Genomic DNA, 26449 nt, shown 5'->3' with positions numbered 1-26449 from the left:
CCAGATATATCAAAACCCCTATTTCAGGCTAGAGTAAATAATAAAGAGAAGTAAAACAACACCAAAACGTTTCTTTCTTCAAGTTGTTGATGGGTTATTCTTCATTTGTGGTGGCAAGCGGTGTCCATCTACTTTGAAACAGCTTAAATAAACTTTTAAAACCAATACATCATAAAATATTTGCATCTTTGTATTCCGTAGGGTGAAAAAAGTGCATTCTTAAAAGTGTTTTATATATATACTAAGATATATCTTGGTGTAAATGCAACAATTTAACATTTTAACACAAAAAAATTAACTATGTTGTGAATATAGATTTAAGAAATAAAGCATTTTACAAATTCTGCCTCTCATTTGCCACTCCAGTTAAAGAATGACCCTGTTTGTATTAAATTTAGCATATGTCTTTGAGATACTTTACAGAGGTCAAATCTGGCATATTTGATGCATATTTTAGTCATAATTAAAGGTACAGATATCAGTTTATGTATTTTCTATATAAATAAGAGTTTATCATTCACAGCAGGCTCTTTTTACACTAATAATAAGTCATTTGTTTGCCAATAAAACTTAACATGTACGTTTGTAGAAAAAAATAAATGCACATTGAACTTGATAAGTGACAGCTGTCAATTGTATATGCATTTGTGACATAAAGCTGCATCAGAAAGGTAAGCCAGAAACCTTTGCCAGCTAGAATGTCAGAAACATTACATCTTGGAGCTATACTAATTAGACCTTCTTCTTTTTTTACCGATCATTAAAACGTTTTTTTTATATATAAAAAGTTTCATTATTATTATTTACTGACTGAAACCCTTTCAATACCAACTTATAAGTCTTTATTTTTACAAATTAACATGTAAATTCCTTAAAACAAATAAAGGGTTTAATAACTGAACCTGGCAACCCACTGGCGATAACTCCGTCATGCGCATGCGCAGTAGAATCCGAGTTATAGAAGATGTCATTCGCCAGAAGACTGCTCATAAGCGCACCTAGATCAGCGTCATTTCAACTTCTCAAGTATGCACAAATTAGCGAAATGTCAGTGATAAATGTATTGTCTAATATAAAGTGACTGTGTTTGGTACCTGTTCTTCAGTTAATAGCTATTGCAGGTAGCTTAGCTTAGCTAGCTAGCTAACGGTTGACTTGCGACTGAGCTAACGGCACAGATGACAACATTTGATAACTAAAAGTAGAACATGAACACTTATGGAGTCGACATATAATCTCCTCATGTAAATTATTTACGGTGAAATTACTCGTTTGTTTGCAGTTGCTTACAAACGAGCTCAAGGCATGTGTAACAGAATCTTCTCCGTTCTGTTACACACATTTAGCCCAAACTTAACTAAGCTTTAGTTTGTTTAATAGTTATTTGGAAATGAATACAGCCACAATACTATGCTGTGGATATCGAAACTCGGTCAAGTCAAGGGCATTGTGTGTACAGCAGTTCGGTATGTCACGTGTGTTTGTTGTCGTCCAGCATTTCCTCGGCCAGAGTTCAGACAGCGAGATGTTCAGCTCCTCTCAGCTGCACTGCGCATGCGCGCCACAACAGCAAACCGCAGCTAGACTCCGCCATCCCAGCTGATGACCTTCTTCTCAGTCAATCCTGTGTCAAGGTTTGAACTCACGGCACTTTATCCTATATACTTCAGTGATCACATTTTAGGCAGTAACAAAAAAGAAAGAAAAAGAAGCTTCGTACTTGACATTGACAACAACAATTAATTATAATAATCACATCAAAATGCCTTTTTTTTTTGTTATTCCTGCAGAGGCTTGCTGAGATTCTGGATAAGGGACAGTATCTGAGGATAGCAGTGGAGGGAGGAGGATGTTCAGGATTCCAGTATAAATTTGCGGTGGACGCTGTTAGAAATGAAGATGACAGGTAATTACAAAAATCAGTTTGTTGGCACTTTTCTCAAACAGGGCTTGAAAAACGTGAAAAAGTCATTTTTTCCAACATAGACTCAGTCAAAGGAGGCGCTTAACTTGCTCAGAAACTCAACCTCAGCAAGTTAATATTATATTATTATTTGCATGCATTTCATATGAGTTTAGCAAGAAGTTTGGAGCCATTTTTTTTGCTATTTTCTGGCAATAAACATTTAATAAACAAAGATGAGATAATCTAGGATTTAATTATTATCAATTAGAATAAATAGTTATTGGACTTTGATAATTTACTTTGATAATTTTATATACAAAATCTTTAGGAACAAGGTTGATGCTGTAGAAAGAATCTGAGCTGTAATAACATAATTAAAAATATATTTTAATTTAATTGCTAAATTAAAATATTTTTTAATGTCAATATATTGTAATATTGTTGTATTATTATTATTTTGATTATTTCTATAAATATTGGATAAGGATGTGAGAGTTCCATTTTAAGGATAAGGGTAGAGACTTCTAATCAATGTAAAACTTGCAACTTGTAAAACACAAAAGAAGATATTTTGAAGAATGCTGGTAACCAGACAGTTGATGGCACCCATTGACTTCCATGGTATTTTTATTTTTTTTAACTATGGAAGTCAATGGCTACCATCAACTGTCTGGTTACCAACATTCTTCAAAATATCTTCTTTTGTGTTCAAAAGAAGAAGAAAAAAACTCATACAGGTTTGGAACAACACGAGGGCGAGTAAATGATGACAGGATTTTCATTGTTGGGTGAACTATCCCTTTAATTGTATCTAGTTGATCTAACATTTCTAATTCGCAGATTTCACGCAGCCACCATAATGAAATCGAAAGCGAGGCCCCGGTGGGAAGAACCCCGGAAGTACAGATAGACAACAATGCCTTGGACTACCAACCTGAAGCTGCTGCCGCGATTTACACTATTGGATGTTAATATCCAATATAGGATATGTATATAGTTCGTTCCTGCTTCTTTTTTTACGTTCTGAATTATATATATATATATATATATATATATATAAAATAAAAAAATTATAAATTAATTTCAGTGTATATAGTCTAAAGTATGAAAGAAATGTATGTACATTTTTAGAATAACTAATTTCTATATAATCATAATAACAATACGCCATCGCATTCGCGACTCTCCTATGATTAAAGGCGACACTTCCGGTTTTCTTCCCACCGGAGCGATTTCAAAATGGCGGCAGCGTGAAATCCATAGGTGAAATCAGCGTTAATAGTTCTCTCTCTGAAGAATGTGAGATTTGTGCCAAATACTGTTACTTTCAACACTGAACAACAGCCGAAATGCATAATTTCCCTGCTATCACTGTAAAGCTGCTTTCAAATACTTGAATACAGGGAAATACATACTCCGATATGGAGGTAATAATCTTTTTTGTGTTTGTTTGACGTAGGTTTATACTGTTCTTTGTTTACTGTACCTTCTCAAAGTCTATTTATTGTGTGTAGTTCTGGTAGTTCTTAAGTACTTGTACTAGCTGTACTGGTACAAATGGCTAATAAAACTTCAACTTGAAACAGTCTGTATTGTATAAAGCGCTATATAAATAAAGCTGACTTGACCAGATCAAAAGTCTTAAGAGTTCATACCACAGAAATCCAATATGGATGATGTTTAATGAAATGAATTTTTGTTGATCTCTTGCATTTATTTCTGTCTCCTTCTTTCCAGAGTGTTTGAGAAGAATGGTGTTGGGATAATAATCGACCTGGACAGTCTGGAGTTTGTGAAGGGATCCACTGTCGACTTCAGTCAGGAGCTCATCCGCTCTTCTTTCCAGGTGTTGAAGAACCCACAGGCTGAACACGGCTGCTCGTGCGGCTCGTCCTTCTCTGTGAAGCTCTGACACACGCTCTCTCTCTCTCTCTCCAGCACAGCGGTGCAGTTCATCAAGTTGTTAATGCATGCAGGCTATGTGCTTCTTTAAAATCAGCCAGAAGCTTAGGAATTAGCTAATAACGTGAGAGATTCTGATATATAGTATGTTTGAACTTATTGATATGACCACTGATGACATAATGAAAGAAAAGAGAAAAAAAAATCAGAACCTACAGATGTTACTTTAGTGTGTTGTATATAATGGAGATTGTACATATATTTCTAATAAAGTTATAAGATGATATAATTTTCCATTGCCTGTTGAGATTATTCTTAAAAACTTTGAATATTCTGCCAGTTATTATGTGGTTTGAATCAGTGTTTGGAGGAATGCAAGTAATGACGTATATTTTGCATTAATCATACAAATGAATTGAAAAGCATCCTGATTGCGTTATAACATTCAGTAAACTGCAAGTATCATATTATCTAGGTCATAAGGAAGTTCTGTATCATAGTGTGCAATTATTTTCCTTTTTTTATGCTAACAAAGTCTTTTCCTTGAGAGATGATGATCAAAGCCAATAAAACGGTCAATAGATTTGAGAGGAATGTTCCTGGTTCAAAACAAGTTAAGAAAAGACCTTTGACTCAGTCCTCATTTAAGTACATTACTGTAAACTATCCCCCGGTTTCACAGACGAGGCTTAAGTTAGTCTCAGACTAAAATACATGTTTGAGCTGTTTTAACTGAAAGCAACTTGCACTGATATATCTTAAAATATGTCATTGTTTTGTCTCAAGATGCACAGCAGTAATGTTTTTTTCTAAGGCATGAAAGCCGCTTAAATGTCCTAAATCAGGCCTAATCCTGGCTTAATCTAAACCCGGTCTGTGGAACCAGGCCTATATTTACTCTGATAATCAATAATATGTCACAGATTTGTATTGAACCCAGAACAATCAGTCCACGTCACTTCAGAACGAGTAAGATTTCAATAACTAGCAATCTGTTGAACGAGACAATTCAATAACTGTGACAGTGTTTTACATGAACGTGTCATATATGTACATCTTTTTTTATTATTAAAGTTGGCTTTTAAGAAACATTTCACAAAAATATACAAAAGAATGTCTTTACAAATGATATTTACATTGATAAGAAAATCATAATATGCATCTCTTTCAATCAGAGTGATACATTGAAGGAGAGAACATCTTCACGACGATCCAGCTGAGTAAAACCAAATGAAAAAACAAACTGATTCCTAATCAAAAATGAATGTGATGTTATAAAGGCTTCAGCAGCAAGATGAACTGATTTCAGATAAGACAGCATTGAAACAAACCCTTTTCATTCATTTTCTGAGGGATTGCATCACCATTTTTTTTTTTTTTTTAAACTTTGATCTCAGACATGAAACACGAAGCATACGGTTCATTCCTACTCACACAAACAGACATCTCAAGTTCACTAATCGAGCTAAAGCTGCTACATATGAGGTTAGGAGTGTATCTACTGTTAAGGGAGATCAGACCACGTTCAAGATCAACATTAAAAGACCACTGGACAACCACAGTGAGCAGGTCAAGTATACAGTGCATAGAATGCTTTGGCATGCTGACATCCTAGAATATAACGCCAGTGTTACATTCAGGGAGAAGGCCACAGGAGATCTATTAAACCTCAGAGAGAATCACCAAACTAAACCAACATTAAGAAACACAACACTCAATATCAAATGAGAAACTCCACACCTAAATGAACAAAAAAAAAATGAAAAAACACTCGACGGGTAGTTTAAGGCTAATCGTACTTTTGCTTGCTACAAGTTCTTTTTCATTTGGAAGAAAATCATGGATAATTACGTTCTGCATCTTGTAGCTCAAGATTTTCTTTTAAAAAAATGAAGAAAAAAAACATGAGGGGTAAACACTTACACATCTGACAGATCTTTTACTGTACGTTGGGTCTTGTGACACGTTAGCCCAACTATCATTCAAAAACGGTTGAGTTCAGGTATGGGTGAACAACATGCATCCGGTCACAGAGCAGTCATGTGACCCGAGACCCGTCAGCTGGGCTTCGTGATGTTTCGAGACCGCATGCCCTCAGTGAGGAGTGTGGACACACCGCCATACAAACAGGCTATAGAACATACACAGAGAACATGTTACATTATGAATGGGAAAGTTTCCAACAACATTAATAACACTCCTTTTATTACAGCTACCAGGAATACTTGATTCTGATTAGTTCATGACAGCATTCTACAGTCAACTTTATAATTGACCCAACTGATTCCCTACGGTACTAGTTTTCTTCATTGTACATTTGGGATTGATTGATTGATTGATTCATTCGTTCATTGATTGATTGGTTCATTCGTTCATTGATTGATTGGTTCATTCGTTTACTGATTGATTGATTGGTTCATTCGTTGATTGATTGGTTCATTCGTTCATTGATTGATTGGTTCATTCGTTCATTGATTGATTGGTTCATTCGTTCATTGATTGATTGATTGGTTCATTCGTTGATTGATTGGTTCATTCGTTCATTGATTGATTGATTGATTGGTTCATTCGTTGATTGATTGGTTCATTCGTTCATTGATTGATTGATTGGTTCCTTCGTTCATTGATTGATTGATTGGTTAATTCGTTCATTGATTGGTTCATTCGTTCATTGATTGGTTCATTCGTTCATTGATTGATTGATTGGTTCATTCGTTCATTGATTGGTTCATTGATTGATTGATTCGTTCATTGATTGATTGGTTCATTGATTGATTGATTGGTTCATTCGTTCATTGATTGGTTCATTGATTGATTGATTGGTTCATTGATTGATTGATTGGTTCATTCGTTCATTGATTGGTTCATTGTTTGAATGATTGGTTCATTCGTTCATTGATTGGTCCATTCGTTCATTAATTGGTTCATTCGTTCATTGATTGATTGATTCGTTCATTCGTTCATTGATTGGTTCATTGATTGATTGATTGGTTAATTCGTTCATTGATTGGTTCATTGCTTGATTGATTGGTTCATTCGTTCATTGATTGGTTCATTGATTGATTGATTGGTTCATTCGTTCATTGATTGGTTCATTGATTGATTGATTGGTTCATTTGTTCATTGATTGGTTCATTGATTGATTGATTCATTCGTTCATTGATTGGTTCATTGATTGATTGATTGGTTCATTCGTTCATTGATTGGTTCATTGATTGATTGATTGGTTCATTCGTTCATTGATTGGTTCATTGATTGATTGATTGGTTCATTTGTTCATTGATTGGTTGATTGATTGATTCATTCGTTCATTGATTGGTTCATTGATTGATTGATTGGTTCATTCGTTCATTGATTGGTTCATTGATTGATTGATTGATTGGTTCATTGGTTCATTGATTGGTTCATTGATTGATTGATTGATTGGTTCATTCGTTCATGCATTCATTGATTGATTGATTGATTGATTGGTTCATTCGTTCATTGATTGGTTCATTGATTGATTGGTTCGTTCATTGATTGATTGATTGGTTCATTCGTTCATTGATTGATTGGTTCATTCGTTGATTGATTGATTCATTGATTGATTGATTGATTGATTGATTCATTCATTCATTTAAAATTTCACTTTGCATTAGCACATATTGCAAAAATATCATTTTGGATCCAAATTTTGCCTGGGTCAGTCATGTGTCTTTCTGAAATAATTATATACATGCACTACAATTCAAAAGTTTGGGGTCAGTGAGATTTTTTTATAAAATACTTTTATATCATTACATATTACACCGTTTTGAGTCAACAGAACAGAATAAAATGTGTTAATCCTTTTGTAAAAAGTGAAACTAAACTGACAACTTGGATTCGATCCTGCAGCTGTAACAGAGAATCAAACGCTGAATCTGTCTCTATATGCTGATTTTAAAGAGGAAGAATGATAAAGTACAGCAAGATGGGTGCCTGTGAGGAACACAACTGAACACACACCTCCTATCATCGCCTCCAGCGCTGACGACGAAGCGATCCCCACTGGTGAAGCGGATGTTGGTCAGGTGGGCCGAGTGGCCCAGAAAACGCTTGTGTTTGGCCTGAGGAAACAGATTCTACTGAGACAATTTGCTATTTTATCCTCGAAAAGGCTGAAATATGTGCAGCACAGGTCAGGAGAGTGGATGAGGGAACATTTTATTTGAATATATAACAAGTATGGATATATAATGAAAACACAAAAGATTTTACAATCCAATTATACAGCTGAACTTTGGTTGTTATGAGAATGTTTTGATCTGTTTTGGCAAAAACTGTCACATCCGGCCCTTTTACTGTCTTGTGATGTGCTGTCACATGCCATGCCATATACAATATGAAGAGACAGCTAAAGTACTCTGGTTTATATTTATCTGTAGAAAACAGCACTGTTGACCCTTGTGAAAAAGAAATACACTTTAGCATACTTATTACATAAATAATAATAAAAGAATAAAACGTTTTCAGGGATTTACAGTAACTGCATGTTTTTTTTACAATTAAATTAAAATGTATTAGATTTATTTATAAATGTATACATTTATATTTAATGCAATTAGCTGAACTTAAAGAGTGATTTGCTGGCCCACATTAGTAGGACGTAAGTACATCTTTATATGTAATTTCATAATTCTATTGTCTTTGAAATATGGTTAAAGTGTACTGTTGAATATGGAGTTGTAAAGAAACTTTGTACACTTAACCATAGTAAACTAAAAATCTAATTTAATGGCATTTTTATTTAAATTTGTATGTTGTGTATTTAAAGATATTTGTACATTTAAAGATATGGGTACATTTAAAATAGATTTAAAATAAGATTTAAAAATTAAAAAAAACTTTACATGTGTTTTTTTAAAGTTAGTCAACGCATCAAAATAAGTGTACTTCTTTAAAGCACAATAGATTATTAAAACAATGCATTCTAAAGTAAAAATTATAAATTGACATTACAAAGTGCACTTTTTCAACGTGTAGACTACTTAAGTGTGTTAAGATGCATACAGTAGTCATGAAAGTGTACACTCTTTAAGTACACTTAAGTTGCGTTTTATTTCATTAATACTATAATGCAAGTACACTTAAAAAAATACATTTAAGATATGAAGTACAAAACAAGTGCACATTCGATATAATTAAGAGCACTTTGTTTTCACATCGGGACTGAAGTCAGCTCCATTTTGGGACAATCTGGGACAAACTTACTGTCGTATCGTTGAGTGACTTCGGTCACTTTACAGAAATAGATAATCGCAGAAACTGTAATCATAACCATAAATTTCATAATATTATTTACGTATAATTCAGGGTAGAGTTAGGTTTTGGGGGATGGATAGGATTAGGACTACATTTTCAGACAGGAATATTGACCCAGGAACATGTCTTGGCCAAAATCACAGTGACCATGATCGCCATGCATCACAAAAAATTGCTTGTGAAACAACATTTTTCCTGTAAAAAAAAAAAAAAAAAAAAACACAGCATACTTACAAATTTCTCTGGACAGGGAAAGTCGAACAGCTTTACCATTCCAAAGTCATCGCCTGTCACGATGTTGAGGCCGGAGTGAGACACACAAGCGCAGGTTACGTCTGCTTTATCTGTGTTCCTGGACCAGATCCCCACCACCTCATCCCCTAGGACACTACAGACACCCAAACACAGTGGACTTCATTTCTGTTTTATGGGATGCCAGCACTGCGGGAACCAGCAACTGTTACCAACCAGGTCTAAAATAAAGGTGCATCAGGCAGCGAAACGAGAAATTTAGCTTGAGTAACAAAATGAATTATAGGCAATGCAGCAATCACCGACTTTCCTGTCTGGAAGACCCGAGTTAGCTGACAACTGTAGATCATTTGCTGTGTAATTATTTACCGATCATGTGAAGAAAAACACATATGTGTTAAATTTAACCCTGAATAAGATCACACAAATTTATCTAACCTCCTCACCAAATGGATACCTATCGTCGTTATGATTATTGCTTACACTTGTGAAACTTTTAATTGGGTTGATATAATCCCTCTATATTTGTGACAATATCTTGCAATTGACCATTCTTGAGTCACACACAGACTTCAACATTCAGCATGCAAAACACAACAATGGTAACAATTAAATCTTATTTAAAGTAAACTATCTCTCTACAATTCTTTTTTAGTTACTAGAACTCTCGTGTAAGTGAACTATACTGAGCTTTTGTCGGTGCAACATACTATGCCTTTTTTTAAGGCAATCGGTTTGCATGCTTTTTTAAGCAAGTCTAACTAATTTGATTTTACAGTGTACATACTATATCTGATATTCACTGGGCAAAGACCTTGTAACTCCATTTGAGCTTTGTTTCGGTAAAATGTTAATAATATAAAGATGCGTACAAGTGCCTGGCCTTATATAAAGCCACAATATCAACGTTGACAACAGTTTTTAAATATGTTAAAAGTTTTTTTTTTTTTTTTTTACCCGACAGCGACGATAGGTATCCATTTGGTGAGGAGGTTAGATCAATTTGTATGATTTTATTCAGATTAAATTTAACACATGTGTTTTTCTTCACATGATCGGTAAATAACTACACAGCAAATGACCAACAGCTGTCAGCTAACTCGGGTCCTCTGAGGAATCTAATGCCTTCCAGACAGGAGAGTCTGCGATTGCTGCATTGCCTATAATTCATTTTGTTACTCAAGCTAAATTTCTCTTCAATCATTAGTCAACATGATTTTGTTATGCCACCTTTTAAAAGCAACCTATTTATTACTTTCCTTCCCTTGAAATCAAATAACAGTGATTTCTTGTTGCATCGCTGCATCAATAGGAAGAGAATTACAATAATATAAATGAAGTTCCAAGTGCCCGACCAAAGGGAACACTGATCACGGTGAGTTCAAACAAAAACATTGTAGGAAAATCAACATCAAATGAAGAAGTCAGCTTATGTGATGTTTTTTTCCTGATTTTTCAGATGTATTGACAATTTAACATTCAAGATGACTTTGGGAAATGAGTGAGAATTGCCCTACTTCAAAAACTTGTTTTCTTTCCTTGACAAAATGACACTCAAACCACTCAATTGGTCTTAACTTGGGCTTTCTGAGTAAACAATGCATAGTATGTGAATAGTACAGATGACTAGATTTTTACAATTAAATTAAGATATTAAGGAAAGTTAATTAAAAAGTGTTAGTTAGAAAACCTATTGGATTTTCCAGTGTATGGAATTAAACACACCATGTTTGTTCATTTGGCCAGAGGAGAAGTGCGGGTGCGTTGCAGCGTTACCTTGTCCATGTGGCCCAGGTTATTCTGTCTATCACTGCTTGCTCAGTGACCTGCTTCCCAGAAGGCACCTCATAGACTACACGTTTATAAGCACCAGTAGACAGCTGTAGAGAACACATGCAGACAGTGAATAGTGATCTAAAGCTGTGAGAAACAGCATAGAGAAAGCCATTACAACACCAACACTGTTTCTAAATGGAAAAGAGGAACCTTATTTGTTTCTACCTTTAATAACATACTTTGTTTAAAGGATAGCTTAGGGCGGGGATTTCCAAACATTTTTGTCCCATGTAACCGAAATTGCTTACTTGAAGTACCACCTGAGATTTTAAGTTAATATTTCAATACTTTAACAACACATTCACATGTGCACGGTTCTCTGATCAATGGTTAACGGTCACAGGTGACACAAGTCAACAAATAAAATATTTGTAAAATAAAAACATATATATTTTTAGTAAGTGTTTGATTTTGATTTTAGTAAGTGATTTATTTTAATTTGACATGTTATTACATTTTCATTTTCATAACAGTGTGAACAGCAGAAACCACATGGAATCTGATATTTTTGATTTTGATAGATTTGCTGTCATATGGGAATTCATGTGACTGTACCGTCACTCTAGATCAACTTTCATCACAATATTTCACATCACTGATTTCACATACCGGTAGTTCTTTAGTCACTCAGTGAATATGGAAGACGGCAGTGAAGTTAGTCAGTGGAGGGACGGTGAGCTGTTATACTCATAAGTATTACGGTGACAGCTCTATACAAGCAAAACTTAGAAAAAATACACAAGAAAAACGTTGCTCTCTTGCTCCTCATCATCGTCTGTGTCCTTCCTTATCGCCTGCACACTAATTCACTGACTTCAGCGGCACGTCAGCTTATAAATGAACGCTTGAACACTGACTTCAGTAATTCTGTTTACTTAAATATGACAGCGTGCTGCGCCATCTTTGTTATTGCTCTTTTGTGCATGTGAGTCAGTTTAGGATCGTGACCTTCACACTCAAATCTGATATTGGCCACATTTAAAAGATAATGTGAACAGCCAAACAAATAAATAAAATCTGATCTGAGCAATAAATCAGAATTAACCATTAAGGCTTGCGGTTTGAACGTAGCCTAAAGTTCAGCTAATTGCATTTAATATATATTTAAACTACAATACATTTTATTTTATAGCAATTAACAAGCAATTAAGTGTCCAAATCATTCCATTCAGTTTGCACAAGTATATTCTTTTAATTTTATATTATTTCTGTAATTAGTACTCTTTTTTTTAAGTAGGCTAAAGTGTACTTCTTTTTCACAAGTGGCAATCAGGCAATTATCGTTGTTTTGCTCACATTCTCTCCCACAAACAAGCAGACACACACACACACACACACACACACATACACACACACACTGTACCTGCACATAGCAGCTGTCCGCAGAAAAATCCATCTGCATGACAAAGCTAGGGATGTCCCTACAGCAGTTGATGCGGTTGAGCTGCGGTCCTAAAGTCAGGTCATAGAAATCCACAGCGTTCTCACTGGAACCCACAGCCAGGTAGCGTGAGTCTGGACTGAACCTGAAGGAAAACAAGTTGCAATGGACCACATTAAGGGTAGAATTAAGCCCAAAGTATACATTCCACACACTGTCCACATGACGTCATTTCCATCATCGGGGCGGTCCGCGGAAGTCCGCGCACACCGTCCACAAGTAGCCCAATTTTGGACGGTATGCATACAACAGCGCATGTGCGAGTGACTTGAGCACTTGAAAACAAAGTCCACTAGATAGTTTGCATGTGCCGAATGCATCTTTCCGTGCCCACGGCCAAAGAAGTATACTTTGAAGAATACTCATGCACTCAACTGTGCACGAGACAGAGAGGAACGCGGAAAATGAAGTATACCCAGGGCTTCAAATAGCATTTACCTATGGAAGCTTGTTTCTGCCTCAGAGTAAAAATAATTTTAGTATCTCATAATTGCAACAAGTGGAAAATGGATTTAATTATTTTTAGTGGCTTGTATTATTATGCATGTTTACAATATAAAATAATACATAAGTCTCACCTGATATCTTGTATGGCAGAGCGCCGATCTCTCTTCTTCCCCCAGATCTTGAGTGAGGTGACGAGGAGGATGATGAACTCTCCGTTCTTCATGCCGATGGCCACCATGTCGCCCTCTGGGTTGTAGCTGACCGTGCGCGCAGGATGACCGAGGTTCACTTTATTGAGCATCTTCTGTTTTTCCATACAAGAAAGCATTTGAATAAGCTTGTATTTCAGAAAAAATTATTTAGTATGCACAGGCATTATAGAATTTACCCTCTCTGAAATGTCCCAGAGGCGCACAGTGCCGTCCTCGGCAGCAGACAGGAAGACGTCTCGCGTGGGATGAGCTCCAACACCCCAGATAGGACCGTCCATGTGGCCGTTAACCAGGATGTTACAGGCTGCATTCTTCTCACCAACCTCAATGATCTCAGCATTACGAGTGCCTACGAGAATCTTCCCCTAAAGAATCAAGCAAGAGGACACAGGGTACCGTAACACCACTGGGCCAACTGGTGGAGTCACACTATTCATGAGGAAAAAGCTTATTAACCAGCATAATCTTTCTGATCAAGGTGGTTGAACCAGGCTAGTTGGTTCTAACTGGCAATAGAAATGTAATTTTATTTCTTTTGTTTCCACTTTCTTAAGACAAATTCAAAATCTCAATGGAATCTCCTTTGCATTGTTTTTTTTTATCTCTTTTTTATATATTCTCTTTTTCCTATAGCATTACTGCTATCTATCTATCTATCTATCTATCTATCTATCTATCTATCTATCTATCTATCTATCTATCTATCTATCTATCTACTGTTTAAAAGTTTGGGGTCTGTAAGATGTTTTTGAAAGAAGTCTCTTATTCTCATCAAGGCTGCATTTATTACCTAAACAGTAATATTGTGCATTATTATTACAATTTAAAATAACTGTTTTCTAATTTAATATATTTTAAATGTAATTTATGTGATGCGAAGATGTGTTTTCAGCATCATTACTCCAGTCTTCAGTGTCACGTGATTCTTCAGAAATCATTCTAATATGCTGATTTGATGCTCAAGAAACATTTCTTATTATTATTTTGAAAAAAATTAGCTGATTCTTTGATTAATATAAAGGTCAAAAGAACGGCATTTATTTGATTTATACATTTTTTGCTAGATAAATGTCATTACTGTCACGTTTGATTTGTTTAATGTGCCCTTGCTGAATAATAATTAAGGTATTATAATTTTATAAGTATTATCATTTAAAAAAAATCTTACTGACCCCGAACTATCAATCAATCTGTAAGTCTATCTATCTATCTATCTATCTATCTATCTATCTATCTATCTATCTATCTATCTATCTAATATCAAAATTCGTGGGTGAGTTGTCGAGTTATTAATTACATATGCACACCAGCATCTAGTGATGCACCGATGTGAAAATTGTGGCCAACCGATAACCGATATTAATATTGCTGTTATGGCCGATACCGATATTTACCGATGTCGATATCTCTGTATAGAAAACACATAGCGAGGATTAGGGCTGCACGATATTGGTAAAAAATTTCATTGCGATGTTTTATTTTTCTGCGATATAAAAACAATTTCACCAGATGACTTGAATAGCTCTATTTGAAAAGAAAGTGTCTATTTGTTTATTGAAAGTGTGGTTTATGTCATCTGTGGAAAAGCTTTTCAGAGAAGATAAGGCAACGTTATTTTAGCACAATTCACAACCAGTGGTAGTTCAGTAGTTCAAAAAAACATCCCTGCCCTCACTCACATCTACACACACGTCAAATACACAGGAATGATTATCGGCCTGTTCACATCGGCCCTATTTTGACATCGGAACGATACCGATGTGTAAAAAATTGACCAATATATCGTGCACCACTACCAGCATCCCATGCAAGGCATAATTCAGGGGAGTAAATCTTTTTAAAACACATGAGATCAAACATTTATAAATCAATAAATAAATAAATAAAAGTGGGTCCACACTATTACAAAACACTTTTTAATGACTGCTGACCAAAATGTACTGTCAGAGGTCCAGTAGTGTCCATCCTCTAGTCTATAATGTATTGATTTTGTATAAGCGCTGTACCTTGCCCCTGCAGACAGAGCGAACACAGTCTATGATCTGGCCCGTCTCCAGTCTGAAGGCTCTGCATCTCTTCAACTCCTGATCCCACAGTTTCAGCGCACCTCCCTCCTTAGACCTGCAGAGGGCAGCCCACACAAATATCACCATTTACTATAGCTTTTCAGAACTTTCATGCAAATTCAGAAAACAAAATACCTGAGGTATAGATAGCTGTAAAGGTCAAGCCACTTACGGTCGTTCTTTGCCTCCCGTCACAATGAGCCCGTCACGTAATGTGGTGTACATGGTGAACACAGGTCCAGTGTGAGCCTTAGCAACGATTCTCACTAGAATGTGTTCCTTCCACACACACACATCTCCACTAATGGTACCTGTAAATGTCAAGTTATTCTGAAAAGAAAACAAACCTGCACTAATCTAGTGACCTCTAAGAGAACAACAGCACAAACATGGCAAAGCACAGCATTTTCACATCCTTTTACACTGAATCTTTTACAGTGTGAAATGTGATTTCTTTAGGTTAAACATAATCATAAACAAGTTTTAGAATTACTTCTTGACTTAACATCTTGTCCATTTAAGCTCTGACACACGAGGGCACAAACAAATGCACACATATGCATGTATGTATACATAAATACCTACTCACACACATTCCCACATTCAGTTAAAGTTATAGTTCACCGAAAAAAATAAAAACAGTTACTGTTTGGGGTCAGTAACTTTTTGTTTTCTTGTTTTAAAAAAAAGAAGAAATTAATAGTTTTATTCAACAAGAAATGAGTTGAGCTGAGTAATTTCAGCCTTATTTCTTGTTCAAGCCTATAGAGACAGAGTATTTAGGCCACGCCCACACCGGGGGGGAAAACAATCCAATTGTCTCCATTGACTTTGCATTGCGAGAGGCTGCCTCCTTGTCATTTATGACTTATAACAAAAAAGAAAACAATGTCTAAAAGCTGCTATGTGACAAGGTGTACAGCAAACAAGTAATAAATACATTTTTATAAGCTGTCGACCCCAAAAAAACGATTGTTTCAGGACATAAAAGTGGATCAATTGAGACAGAGCGCAACTAGTTCTCGAACTACTCTGAGAACTACGCTACCTATGTGAACCTGAGAAAGGGACATTTTATTGGAATGATGTATTCTTTGTATAATCCTTTTCCAAGATTCTCTAGTGTAGACGAAAATGTCAATTTATAAATTAATAAATTATTTATGGACAAAAAATAGAGCCAGATATATAGGGAAGTTGGGGTGCAGTTGATATCGATAACTAAAATAAGTAAGCAAGCTAGTGTTAGTTATGCGTTAACTGTAGCTTGGCACTTGCAAACCTAAGAAGATGTTTTTTGATTGTGACATGATATTGTTTTCTCAGAGTTTTTTGAGCTGAAAATGCATCCGGTACTGTAAAACCGACACCAACATTCCTGTTCATATCGCTGCATATACAAGTGCTGAGGAAAGCCTCCGGAGCTGAAATACAGATATGGTAATGGACGTTTAGTTTCCGACACGCGCTGTAAATGACCAATCACAACAGACTGGGCCGTCTGACCAATCAGAGCAGAGTAGACTCACGGAAAGGAGGCTGAATCTTTTTTTTTTATCTTGGATGGATGTATATGTACAATATTACAGTTTTGACATTATTGAAAGCATTCTGCAAAATCTCATTTTATATTGGTTTGGAACACCATGATATTTTTAATCTTGGGCGAACTACACCTTAATCTCTCCCTCCCTAAAAACAATTATAAGTAGAGCTGAACATCATGTAGAAACAGAAGAATACTTACAGCTCCAAATGCCACAGAAAGCATGGTCTGCATACGGGCGTCCTCAATGGAGCTCAGCACTCCTTTACTACTGAGCAGGGCTTTGCCGGCCAGCGTCCAGAAGCGCACATGTTTAATCCCCACTGACACAAACTGAGTGTCCGAATCGGGTCTGAACTCTGCCACAAAGATCCGCTGGGTGTGACCGGCCCGACTAGCTACTTTGGCACCTTCAAAAAGAATTCAAACAGGTAACAAACCTGATAGAAAAACCCATGAAAGCAGACGGGATGCTGTGGGTTGGTTGGTCTGTACCTTCCTGCCACTTCCAGATGGTGAGGGTGTGTTGAGGGTCCAGACCCACAGAAAGCAGCAGTTTACCGGTGGCACTAAAGCTTACAGAGCAAACGCCCCGAGAATGATGGCAGCGCAGCACAGAGAGGGTCTGTTTGTTCATGGCTTCCCACACGTGGATAGAAGGAGACGTGGCTGCAAATACAGAGAGAATTTATTTATCCACTGTTGCTCAGATATGTAATCTAATATGACTGTATTCTAAAGCTTTTTCACATATTTGAAAGCATATTTCACATAATTTGCTCATAAGAGTATGTATGCTAATAACTCAATAATGAAGTGCTGGTGTGGGACAGTTTTCCATGGCAATCTGTTTGTTTGTTTGTTTGTTTTTTAATGGAGAGTGTCTCTTACCTGACATATCACCAGCATCACCTAAGTGAACAACAATAGCAGTTAAACATGGTAGGAGGAACACTCGAAAAAAATGATCATTTTTAACTGGTGCAAAAAAGTACTGTTTTCAAAGGTGTAGCACCACACTGTCCAAACTCAAAAAGAAAATACCATTTTTTAAATTATTTTTTAAAAATAAAGAACACATTTCAAGCAATATGTGCAAATGGCAATAAAGCACAGCAGGGAATACTCAAAATCTATATATTTTTTTCAAAAAAATACCTTGTTGTTTCATTCTTCTGACTTGTTTTTTTCTTTTGAGGAATTAATTCAAGTAATCTCATACATGTTTCCTCAAAAATCCATCACAATTTGATTAGATATGCCAAGATACCAAAGTTTGCGATCAAAAACTATTTCAATGTGAACTTGTTTCTCATTAAATTCTTCCAAGACCAACTTCCCTAAGCTATGCTTTCCATGTTATTTTATATAGCTCTATACTCTGACTGCATGTCATTGTCTCATTTGTTAAATTTTTTAGAGAAATGTCAAAGGACAAAGCTGATACCATGGCAGTCAAAGTGAGAAGAGAGGGTGAATGTTTCCACGAACATACCTACTTGGCCAGTTGCCACCACATTGGGGAACTTTGGGTGCTGATTAATAGTCAGGCACAGAATATCATCACTGTGATCCAAATAGAAGCTCTGGCATGCTGACGGCAAACAAAAAAAAAACAAAAAAACAATGATGCTCAACAACATTTTTGTCACGTCTTTATGCCTGTTTGAAAGAACTTGATGAATAAAATCCATATCTAATAACTTACGCCCACTCTGGCGCATTAAAATGCATGAAACATGCATCACATACGGCAGGCATCTATGCGTTTTCTCCCCACCTGTTGTCAAGTTTAGGACGACCCCTACTGAGGCAGTGTGGTAAATGATGTCCGCCCCCTCATTAAGATAATGCACATTGTTACGGCAGTCGTTGCCACGGTAACCAAACACCAGTTCAAGCACCAGGTCCTGCAGAGAGAGTCAAAGAGGGGTGTAAAAGGTTGTATCCATGACAACAGCTGAAAGTATCTGGCTCTCAGGATGTGAAAGGGCAATCAAGAACGGTTAGGAAGATCATCTAACCACTGAGGGACAGAGCAGTCTGTAATCAACAATTAATAGATTGAAAAGGTACACTACTTAGTCATTTATTAGTATAGTATAGTATAGTATAGTATAGTATAGTATAGTATAGTATAGTATAGTATATGAAAGTATAGATAGTATATGAAAATAGTACAGCATTGAGTAGAATTGCATAGGATACTACAGAAACGTAAGAAAAGTACTGTAGACTATTATAGTATAGTATAGTATAGTATAGTATAGTATAGTATAGTATAGTATAGTATAGTATATCAGTCTATAGCAGGGGTTTTTAAAGCTTGGGGTGCGCCTCCCCAGGGGAGCATGAGGGCATGTCAGGAAGGAGTAAGGGTATATCCTGGCGACAAGTGTCAATTGACCGTTCGCAAAGACCCGCCCCCTTTAGTTACTGTTGCTACGTCCGACAAGCCATGGCACTCTCACGCCACACATCATGTTCTCACGCAGTGAAAAATACAATGCGGTGCAAAGAGGACACTGACAATGCGTCGAAAGACATAACAGACTAGGTTACTTTTGATATGAAACAAAGTCAGGTCGCCTGTTAATCAAACTCCCTGCGAAGGGTGAATTAATAGAGATTTTGTAAATATATCGCAGAACACGAAGAGGATAGGATAGGATACAATACGATAGGATAATGCAGTGTTATAAAATAAAGGGCAGAACAAGACAGGACAGAACAGGACAGGATAGGATAGGATAGTGTAGTACAATATAGGAGAGGGAGGAAAGGAAAGTACGATATAGGAAGGGAAGGGAAGGAAAGGGAGGTATGATATAGGAAGGGAAGGGAAGGGAAGTACGATATACGAAGGGAAGGGAAGGAAAGGGAGGTATGATATAGGAAGGGAAGGAAAGGGAGGTATGATATAGGAAGGGACGGAAAGGGAGGAAGGAAGGAAGGAAGGAAAGGGAAGGAAAGAAGGAAAGGAAAGTATGATATAGGACGGGAAGGGAAGGGAAGGGAAGGGAAGGAAGGAAGGAAGGAAGGAAGGAAGGAAGGAAGGAAGGAAGGAAGGAAGGAAGGAAGGAAGGAAGGAAGGAAGGAAGGAAGGAAGGAAGGAAGGAAGGAAGGAAGGAAGGAAGGAAGGAAGGAAAGGGAAGAAGGAAGGAAGGAAAGGGAAGAAGGAAAGGAAAGTACGATATAGGACGGGAAGGGAAGGAAGGAAGGAAGGAAGGAAGGAAGGAAGGAAGGAAGGAAGGAAGGAAGGAAGGAAGGAAGGAAGGAAGGAAGGAAGGAAAAGTAGGAAGGAAGGAAGGAAGGAAGGGAAAGTACGATATAGGAAGGGAAAGGAAGGGAGGGGAAGGGAAGGGAAGGGAGGAAGGGAGGAAGGAAGGAAGGAAGGAAGGAAGGAAGGAAGGAAAAGTAGGAAGGAAGGAAGGAAGGGAAAGTACGATATAGGAAGGGAAAGGAAGGGAGGGGAAGGGAAGGGAAGGGAGGAAGGGAGGAAGGAAGGAAGGAAGGAAGGAAGGAAGGAAGGAAGGAAGGAAGGAAGGAAGGAAGGAAGGAAGGAAGGAAGGAAGGAAGGAAGGAAGGAAGGAAGGAAGGAAGGGAAAAGGAAAGTACCCATCACTCACTTCAATAGGCCTCTTTTTCTTGCCCACGTTGTTGGTCTGTAGTTTCTCTGGCATTGGTGGAGCCCTGCTCACTGGGGGTCTGCATCCAAAGACAAAACACTGCCACAGTCAGACTCACAGCAGTAATAAGGTCAGGCAGTGACCGGTGAAAAGGACACCAGACATCTGGCATGGTTACATTTCACATCACGTTTTCACTGTAACATGTAACCAAATACTAAAAACAAAGATACTAAATCAGCTCTATATCACAGTTTGTGATGCATGATAAACGTTTGTGTGAAACTTTTGTAAAACTAAAACAAAAAGTTTGAATGCGAGAAAAAATCCTAAAAGTATCGGGTAGAATGAGGTGTAAGGGATCAGTCTAGTCTTACCTTGAGCCCCTTTAAAAGCAGCATTAACAGAGAGAGAGAAAACGTTAGAAGTGTCAGTTGAGCAGTTCCCTCAAGTGCTCCAAAAAACAAAGAAGCACAACACAGGGACACTGAGAACACAAAACAAAATACAACAAAAATGTATTCATGTTCACTTGACAGCATATGCCAAAACACAGAATGACATATAGAGCTAGTCAAGCAGGAGACCAGCTCTGTCTAAAATTAGCTCAGTAAATAGGATCATTTCCTTACACTTCAAAGGAATAGTACACCCAAAATTCTTACTCAATGTCATGTTGTTCCAAACCACTATGACTTTCTTTCTTCCTTATAACACAAAAGGTGAATTTGTGAAGAATATCTTGGCCAATCTCTTTAATACAATGAAACTAAAGGAGGACCTAGGTTGCCAAGCTTCAAAATGACAAAAAGAGAAAAGACACCATGAAAAGTGTTTTCAGTACATTCAACAAAACACTTTAACCATATTTCAAAGACAATAAAAGTGAAATTATAAATAAAGATGTACTCAAGACCTACTTAAGTGGGTCAAAAAACACTTAAGTTTAAATAAATGTATTTAACATTAAAGTCAGTTCGCACTTAAGTATATTCTTTTAAAGTAGTATATTATTTCTGTTATAAGTACTCCTTTTAAAAGTGTGTTAAAGTGTTCTTTTTTATAAGGGACAATGTCAGATTCATAAACAAATTAAAGCTGCAAGCAGCATTTAGCGGTGTTCAAGCAGTTAAGGCCTTTAAGGCCGTTAAGCACATAAGCATTTAAGACATTAAGTTTTATTTAGCATACATTTAACCACTGACATAATAGATGGAAAACACCATTTACAGCCAATACAGACAATTTACCATAGGAAATGTATGGTTTTAAAGCTTTTTAACAGTTATAGCGCCACTTATGGTCCGATCTCCATGAAACTTTGCATGCTTCTTCACCATGTTATGACACATATGCTCATCAATTTTTGTGAAGTTCTGAGTTTTCATTTATGTTTTATAGGCTTTTGAGTGTATTTTGACACTCCCATTTTCTAAATGACCCTGTTACAGTGAACCAAAGGGCAAAGTTAAACTTTTTTTTGATAATTATTGATCTTGAGAGTCCAGAGAATTGTCCTAGACTAGTCTGGTTCCGATCGGGCGAAAAACCAGGGACTAGTTCGCAAAAGTAGGTTTTTAACATATTCGTGAATATTTAATGAACGATTTGATTGACAGCAATGGTTCTAGAGGCAAAGTTGTTCAGCATGAGGAGATCTATCATTTGATATGCATTTTGTGGGGATATGTGCAACACCATGTGATTACAGAGCCGTAAAACTCGTTAGCGCCAACTAGTGGCCGATTTCTTTCAAAACTCTTACAGACCTCTTAGGCCATGAGTCGAACATGCCCATTGAGTTTCGTTCCGATTGGCCTCCGTTAACCTTGTCTCATAGGGGCTCAAACTTCATTGGTCGATGGCGGTCATGTTTTTTGAGATACGCCAATGTCCTTTTACACATACATGGCACCTTGGACCAAGACACTGCATACCAATTTTCAAGTCAATCGGACTAACGGTCAGGTGGCCACACCCCCTTTTAAGTTTTTTTAATGTTATAGCGCCACCTAGTGTTAAATCGACGCGGTTTTTTTACTGTGACCCCAAACTGTCCTCATACAAAAGTGTGTCAAGTTTGGTGAAGATATCTCATTTCCTTCTCGAGTTATAGCCATTTTAGTAAAATAGGCTCCTCCCACAACGATCATTTTGCGCCCCCTAGCAACTGGAAATCGAAATTTCTACTTTTTTTTTGATAATTATTGATATTCAGACTCCAGAGAACATTTCTGCACTTGTTTGGTTCCGATCGGGCAAAAAACCAGGGACTAGTTCGCAAAAGTAGTTTTTTGACAAAATTCAAAATGGCGGAAAATCCATCATGGCGGAAATGAAATCGGAGATATACGTTTTTTAAGTCAAGAGTCCAGCTTTCCATTGATATAAGACACTTGAGTCTACGCCTTACGATTTAGGAGTTATGAGCAGTTACGCGCAATTGATTGCTATAGCGCCCCCTATAGGCCAATCGGGGTCATACTCTCTGAACCTCTCCTCGATTTTTGTACTACCATCTGCCAAAGTTTCAAGTCTCTAGCCCTTACAGTTTGGGCTGCACGATGCGTTTTACGGCAGAAGAAAAATAATAATAAAAATCAGGACAATTACAATAGGTTTTCAGCACTTCGTGCTTGAACACCTAATCATTGTTGTTGTTCTTTTTTTTTTGAGAGAGAGAGTCAGAGCTTTTTGATAAATTTGATCCAATTTACAAAACAAGTCTGAATGATTCGTTCACTAATCGGACTGATCCTTCAACAAGAGTTGAAGATTATTAATGAACAACTAATTACATTTGATTTGTTCCTCACACAAAGATATAGTATGGCTTTATAGACTTTGCAATGTCGTGCATGAGTCATGTCATGAGTCTTGAAAGGTTCAGTCCACATTTATTGTCATTGCATGGAAAAGAACGCATCCATCCATCTCCCAAACCACTTGTTCTATGTGGGGTGGCGGGGATAACTACATTATTTTAAATTTCTCATTGTCTTACATGGAAGAAAGTAATTTACTGGAAGAAAGTGAAACAGCATGAAGGTAAATGATGACATAAATGTCGTATTTTGGTGAACTAATCCTTTAAACGTCTTAAGAGAGAATGCAGGGGGCAAAGCATGAGCAAGTTCCCAGCAGCCAAAGAAGCAGCATTACTCTTTAAATAATTAGCGGTGGATAGCAGTAATAAAGTCACTTCAAAGCAATGATATTTGCCAGGAAAGCACTTAACATAATACTGTGCCATCTACTCTAATTTAAGACTAAAATTACCTGCTTTTAAAGCCTCTCGAGTTTAAAATAAGAGCAAAAACTTAGCGACATGCGGTTTTATGGTTCAGGTCAGGGAAAGGTACATGGGTTTATGGATTTGATGGCTGTTGCCATGCGGCTTAGCAAACATCCGAAGAGCATGAGAGGAGGCGGCACATGAAACTGGTTATATTCTCAACAAATGACACTTTTTATTGATCTTCTTACCTGACTACGCCCTGCCTTCACATGGTGAGAGAGAGGAGTGGAGTGCAGAGACAGACAGAGGAGTGAGGAAAATTGGAAAAGACAGACAGGAGGGTAGCATGTCACTCAAAGCCAAAGAGTTCCAGAATATGCACTCAATGTTTTTAAATGCCTAGTGGTAGTTACAATTGTTAATAAAACTTCTCAATTGAACTTGAGCTCAATTTCGATGAATCCCTGAATTTGTCAAAACAAAAATCATATCTGCAGTAATGCATTTACATTGGGAATCTATGGGCAAGACAATCACAAGCATGTGAAACATGTATTTGTATGTGAAGAACGTATTTTTAAATACAATTCAGTACAAAACTGTGTTATTTAAAGTGCCCCTAATATACTATTTTAAAGGTCTCCTACAATTGGTTTACCTGCATCCAAGGTAAAAAAAATACTATAATTGTCTGAAAAGGTCAGATAAAGGAATTTGTAGCATGGATTTGCAGTGCAGAAAACAGCGTCTTCTAGTCATTTCTACAACTCAAACCAAACTCTTCCAGCCTCAAATACAACTACAGTGTTTGAGAGCGGGTCAAAGCAGACGTCGTTTGCGGCCTGTCATTGAAGACCATAGGCTGGCATTATGCAAACTTGTTACATTGTTATGTAGGTTTGTAACAGGAATTGAGACTGGAATTGCTGACGAGTTCAGAATCGATTCTTTCTTTTAAGAGACAATAACTTCTCATGCACTCTGATCTTTAAAACTTAAAACCTTTTACTTTCACATAAAGCTACATTATACACTGGATGAAAGGTAATGTTTGAAAAAGCATAATAGGGTCGGGGGTCATAATAAGGGTCTATTTTCAACCTTTTATGACTTTAAAGCAACACCAAGTAACTTTTCCTCTGCGGTCGCCCTACAGGTTGGAAGCGGAATTGTCCATTACCGCTGTCGTAAATAATTTACCCTAGCGCATCCATAATGTCGCACGCACGCTCGCTGTTTATCCAGCACCGGCTTTGGAATGAACGATGACCACAGACAAGGTAGAGTATGTTGCATGTTTCATGAAAGTATGATGTATTGCGACATCAGAAACGAAGAAAAGCAAAATAATGACTATTGTAACGCTTGACGTGAAGTTTTCTTATGTCTCATTAGAACTTCAGAAACTCGACCCGATCTGGCAATCTTATATAGTGTGGTTATAGCACATATAGGACCGCAAAGCGGAGGCAAACCTGTTTCGACTTAATGAACCACTGAAACGATTTTGGAAACATTATTTTAAGGTAAAAAAAATCTTACTTAGTGTTGCTTTAAGACAATATTTGAAGGCCCTCCTATCTAAGTACATACCGTAAAACTTCAAATAATAGCCCGGGCTTTTATTTTCCCAAATCGTCGAACTGCACCGGCTTGTATTTGAGACAGGCGTCTATATGAGACAGGCCTTTATAATTTAGTGTTGAGATGTTGTTTATTGAGTGTAGGCCTAGAGTCTCTAATCTCTTAAAATCTCCAAATGCTCCACGTAAAATTGCGGTCTTCCGACCTTTTATTATCGTGTCAATTGATTTTGATTAATATGTGCGAGGGAGAGAGAGCAAGACAGCGCTCGTGTTGTTTGAAGACGTGAGAGTGCGCGCGCGCGGTCGGGGCGCTCTCTCTCTCTCTCTCTCTCTCTCTCTCTGCTCGTTATGCGCCCTGTCAAGCGCAGCAGTCATTCTATTCTACATCACTCGCCGATCAATAAAAGTTTTGGCGGGACACAAATTTCCTTTGGCGGCCGCCAAAAAGCGGACGATCTGACGGGTTTTAGAAGGTTAAATACAACCCGAAACTAAAAAACAGACCCGGCCTCTATTTGAGACCGGCCTTTATTTACCCAAACCTGCAGCCACACCAGGCGTGTAAAAGAGACAGGCGTCTATTTGGGACTCGGCTATTATTTTAAGTTTTACGGTATGTACCTCTGGTACTTTATAATTAAAAAAACATAATAATAATACAAAATAAATAATAAATAAACTTAAAAATATAATGACAGTTTAATGTTGAACATCTATATTTAGTGTTTACATTAAGATTATGTGAATATAACTTAATTTAAATAATTTTAATACTTATTTGGCCCCATTGGAAGTTTGACAAGAGCCCCTAGTGGACCCTGGCCACCTCTGGTCTATATCATCACTTTAGCGGTGACACTACTATTCTAAAGGAAGGAACTTCTGTTTAGTAAGGTCACTATTCTCATGCTAGCCCATATAATGTCTTAATCTTGTAGCTATACCTTTAATTCCGGGGAAATGCCATCGCCCATAGACCTCCATTGTAAGTGCTTTATTGTAAACGTAACATTCGATAAGCAAGTCAAAATTATTTACTATGGTAAAAAAAAAAGAATACCGGTAGATGTAAACTGATATTCAACCAGGAACATCCCTCTTAAAT

The 26449-nt window shown here is 37.0% G+C and overlaps 2 protein-coding genes across 4 annotated transcripts in view; one reads left to right on the top strand and one right to left on the bottom strand.

Moving 5' to 3' along the window:
• The first annotated feature begins 909 nt into the window (after positions 1–909).
• Positions 910–3827, top strand: isca2 (iron-sulfur cluster assembly 2). 2 transcript variants are annotated; one of them, XM_056255059.1, is made up of 4 exons: positions 910–1026; positions 1511–1634; positions 1791–1906; positions 3644–3827. In XM_056255059.1, the coding sequence occupies exons 1-4, from the start codon at positions 965–967 to the stop codon at positions 3816–3818; spliced, it is 477 nt and encodes a 158-aa protein (XP_056111034.1). In that variant the 5' UTR covers positions 910–964; the 3' UTR covers positions 3819–3827. The 2 variants fall into 2 exon arrangements, with proteins under 2 accessions (XP_056111034.1, XP_056111033.1); XM_056255058.1 differs by having other exon boundaries at positions 935–1026; positions 1496–1634.
• A 1820-nt stretch (positions 3828–5647) lies between these two features.
• The window catches only part of eml5 (EMAP like 5), a 115843-nt gene continuing 95041 nt past the window's right edge, over positions 5648–26449 (bottom strand). Inside the window, exons 28-44 of one of the 2 annotated variants that reach the window (XM_056255056.1) lie at positions 24007–24021; positions 20898–20906; positions 20521–20599; positions 18672–18801; positions 18387–18485; positions 17783–17803; positions 17387–17560; positions 17093–17301; positions 15518–15675; positions 15286–15400; positions 13456–13644; positions 13199–13371; positions 12543–12705; positions 11120–11223; positions 9326–9479; positions 7796–7896; positions 5648–5939 (exon numbers count right to left, since the gene is read on the bottom strand). In XM_056255056.1, the coding sequence (XP_056111031.1) occupies positions 5903–5939; positions 7796–7896; positions 9326–9479; positions 11120–11223; positions 12543–12705; positions 13199–13371; positions 13456–13644; positions 15286–15400; positions 15518–15675; positions 17093–17301; positions 17387–17560; positions 17783–17803; positions 18387–18485; positions 18672–18801; positions 20521–20599; positions 20898–20906; positions 24007–24021 (1930 nt within the window). In that variant the 3' untranslated portion in view covers positions 5648–5902. Of the gene's footprint in view, positions 5940–7795; positions 7897–9325; positions 9480–11119; positions 11224–12542; positions 12706–13198; positions 13372–13455; positions 13645–15285; positions 15401–15517; positions 15676–17092; positions 17302–17386; positions 17561–17782; positions 17804–18386; positions 18486–18671; positions 18802–20520; positions 20600–20897; positions 21008–24006; positions 24022–26449 lie in introns of those variants that run through there. The other variant, XR_008807455.1, reaches the window with a different exon arrangement.

This window comes from Rhinichthys klamathensis, unplaced genomic scaffold (genome assembly GCF_029890125.1).
Source record: "Rhinichthys klamathensis goyatoka isolate OS25496 unplaced genomic scaffold, OSU_Roscu_1.1 h1tg000117l_1, whole genome shotgun sequence".
Lineage (NCBI taxonomy): Eukaryota > Metazoa > Chordata > Actinopteri > Cypriniformes > Leuciscidae > Rhinichthys > Rhinichthys klamathensis.
Note: the sequence above shows the minus strand (reverse complement) of the source record. Positions and strands in the feature narration are given on the sequence as shown.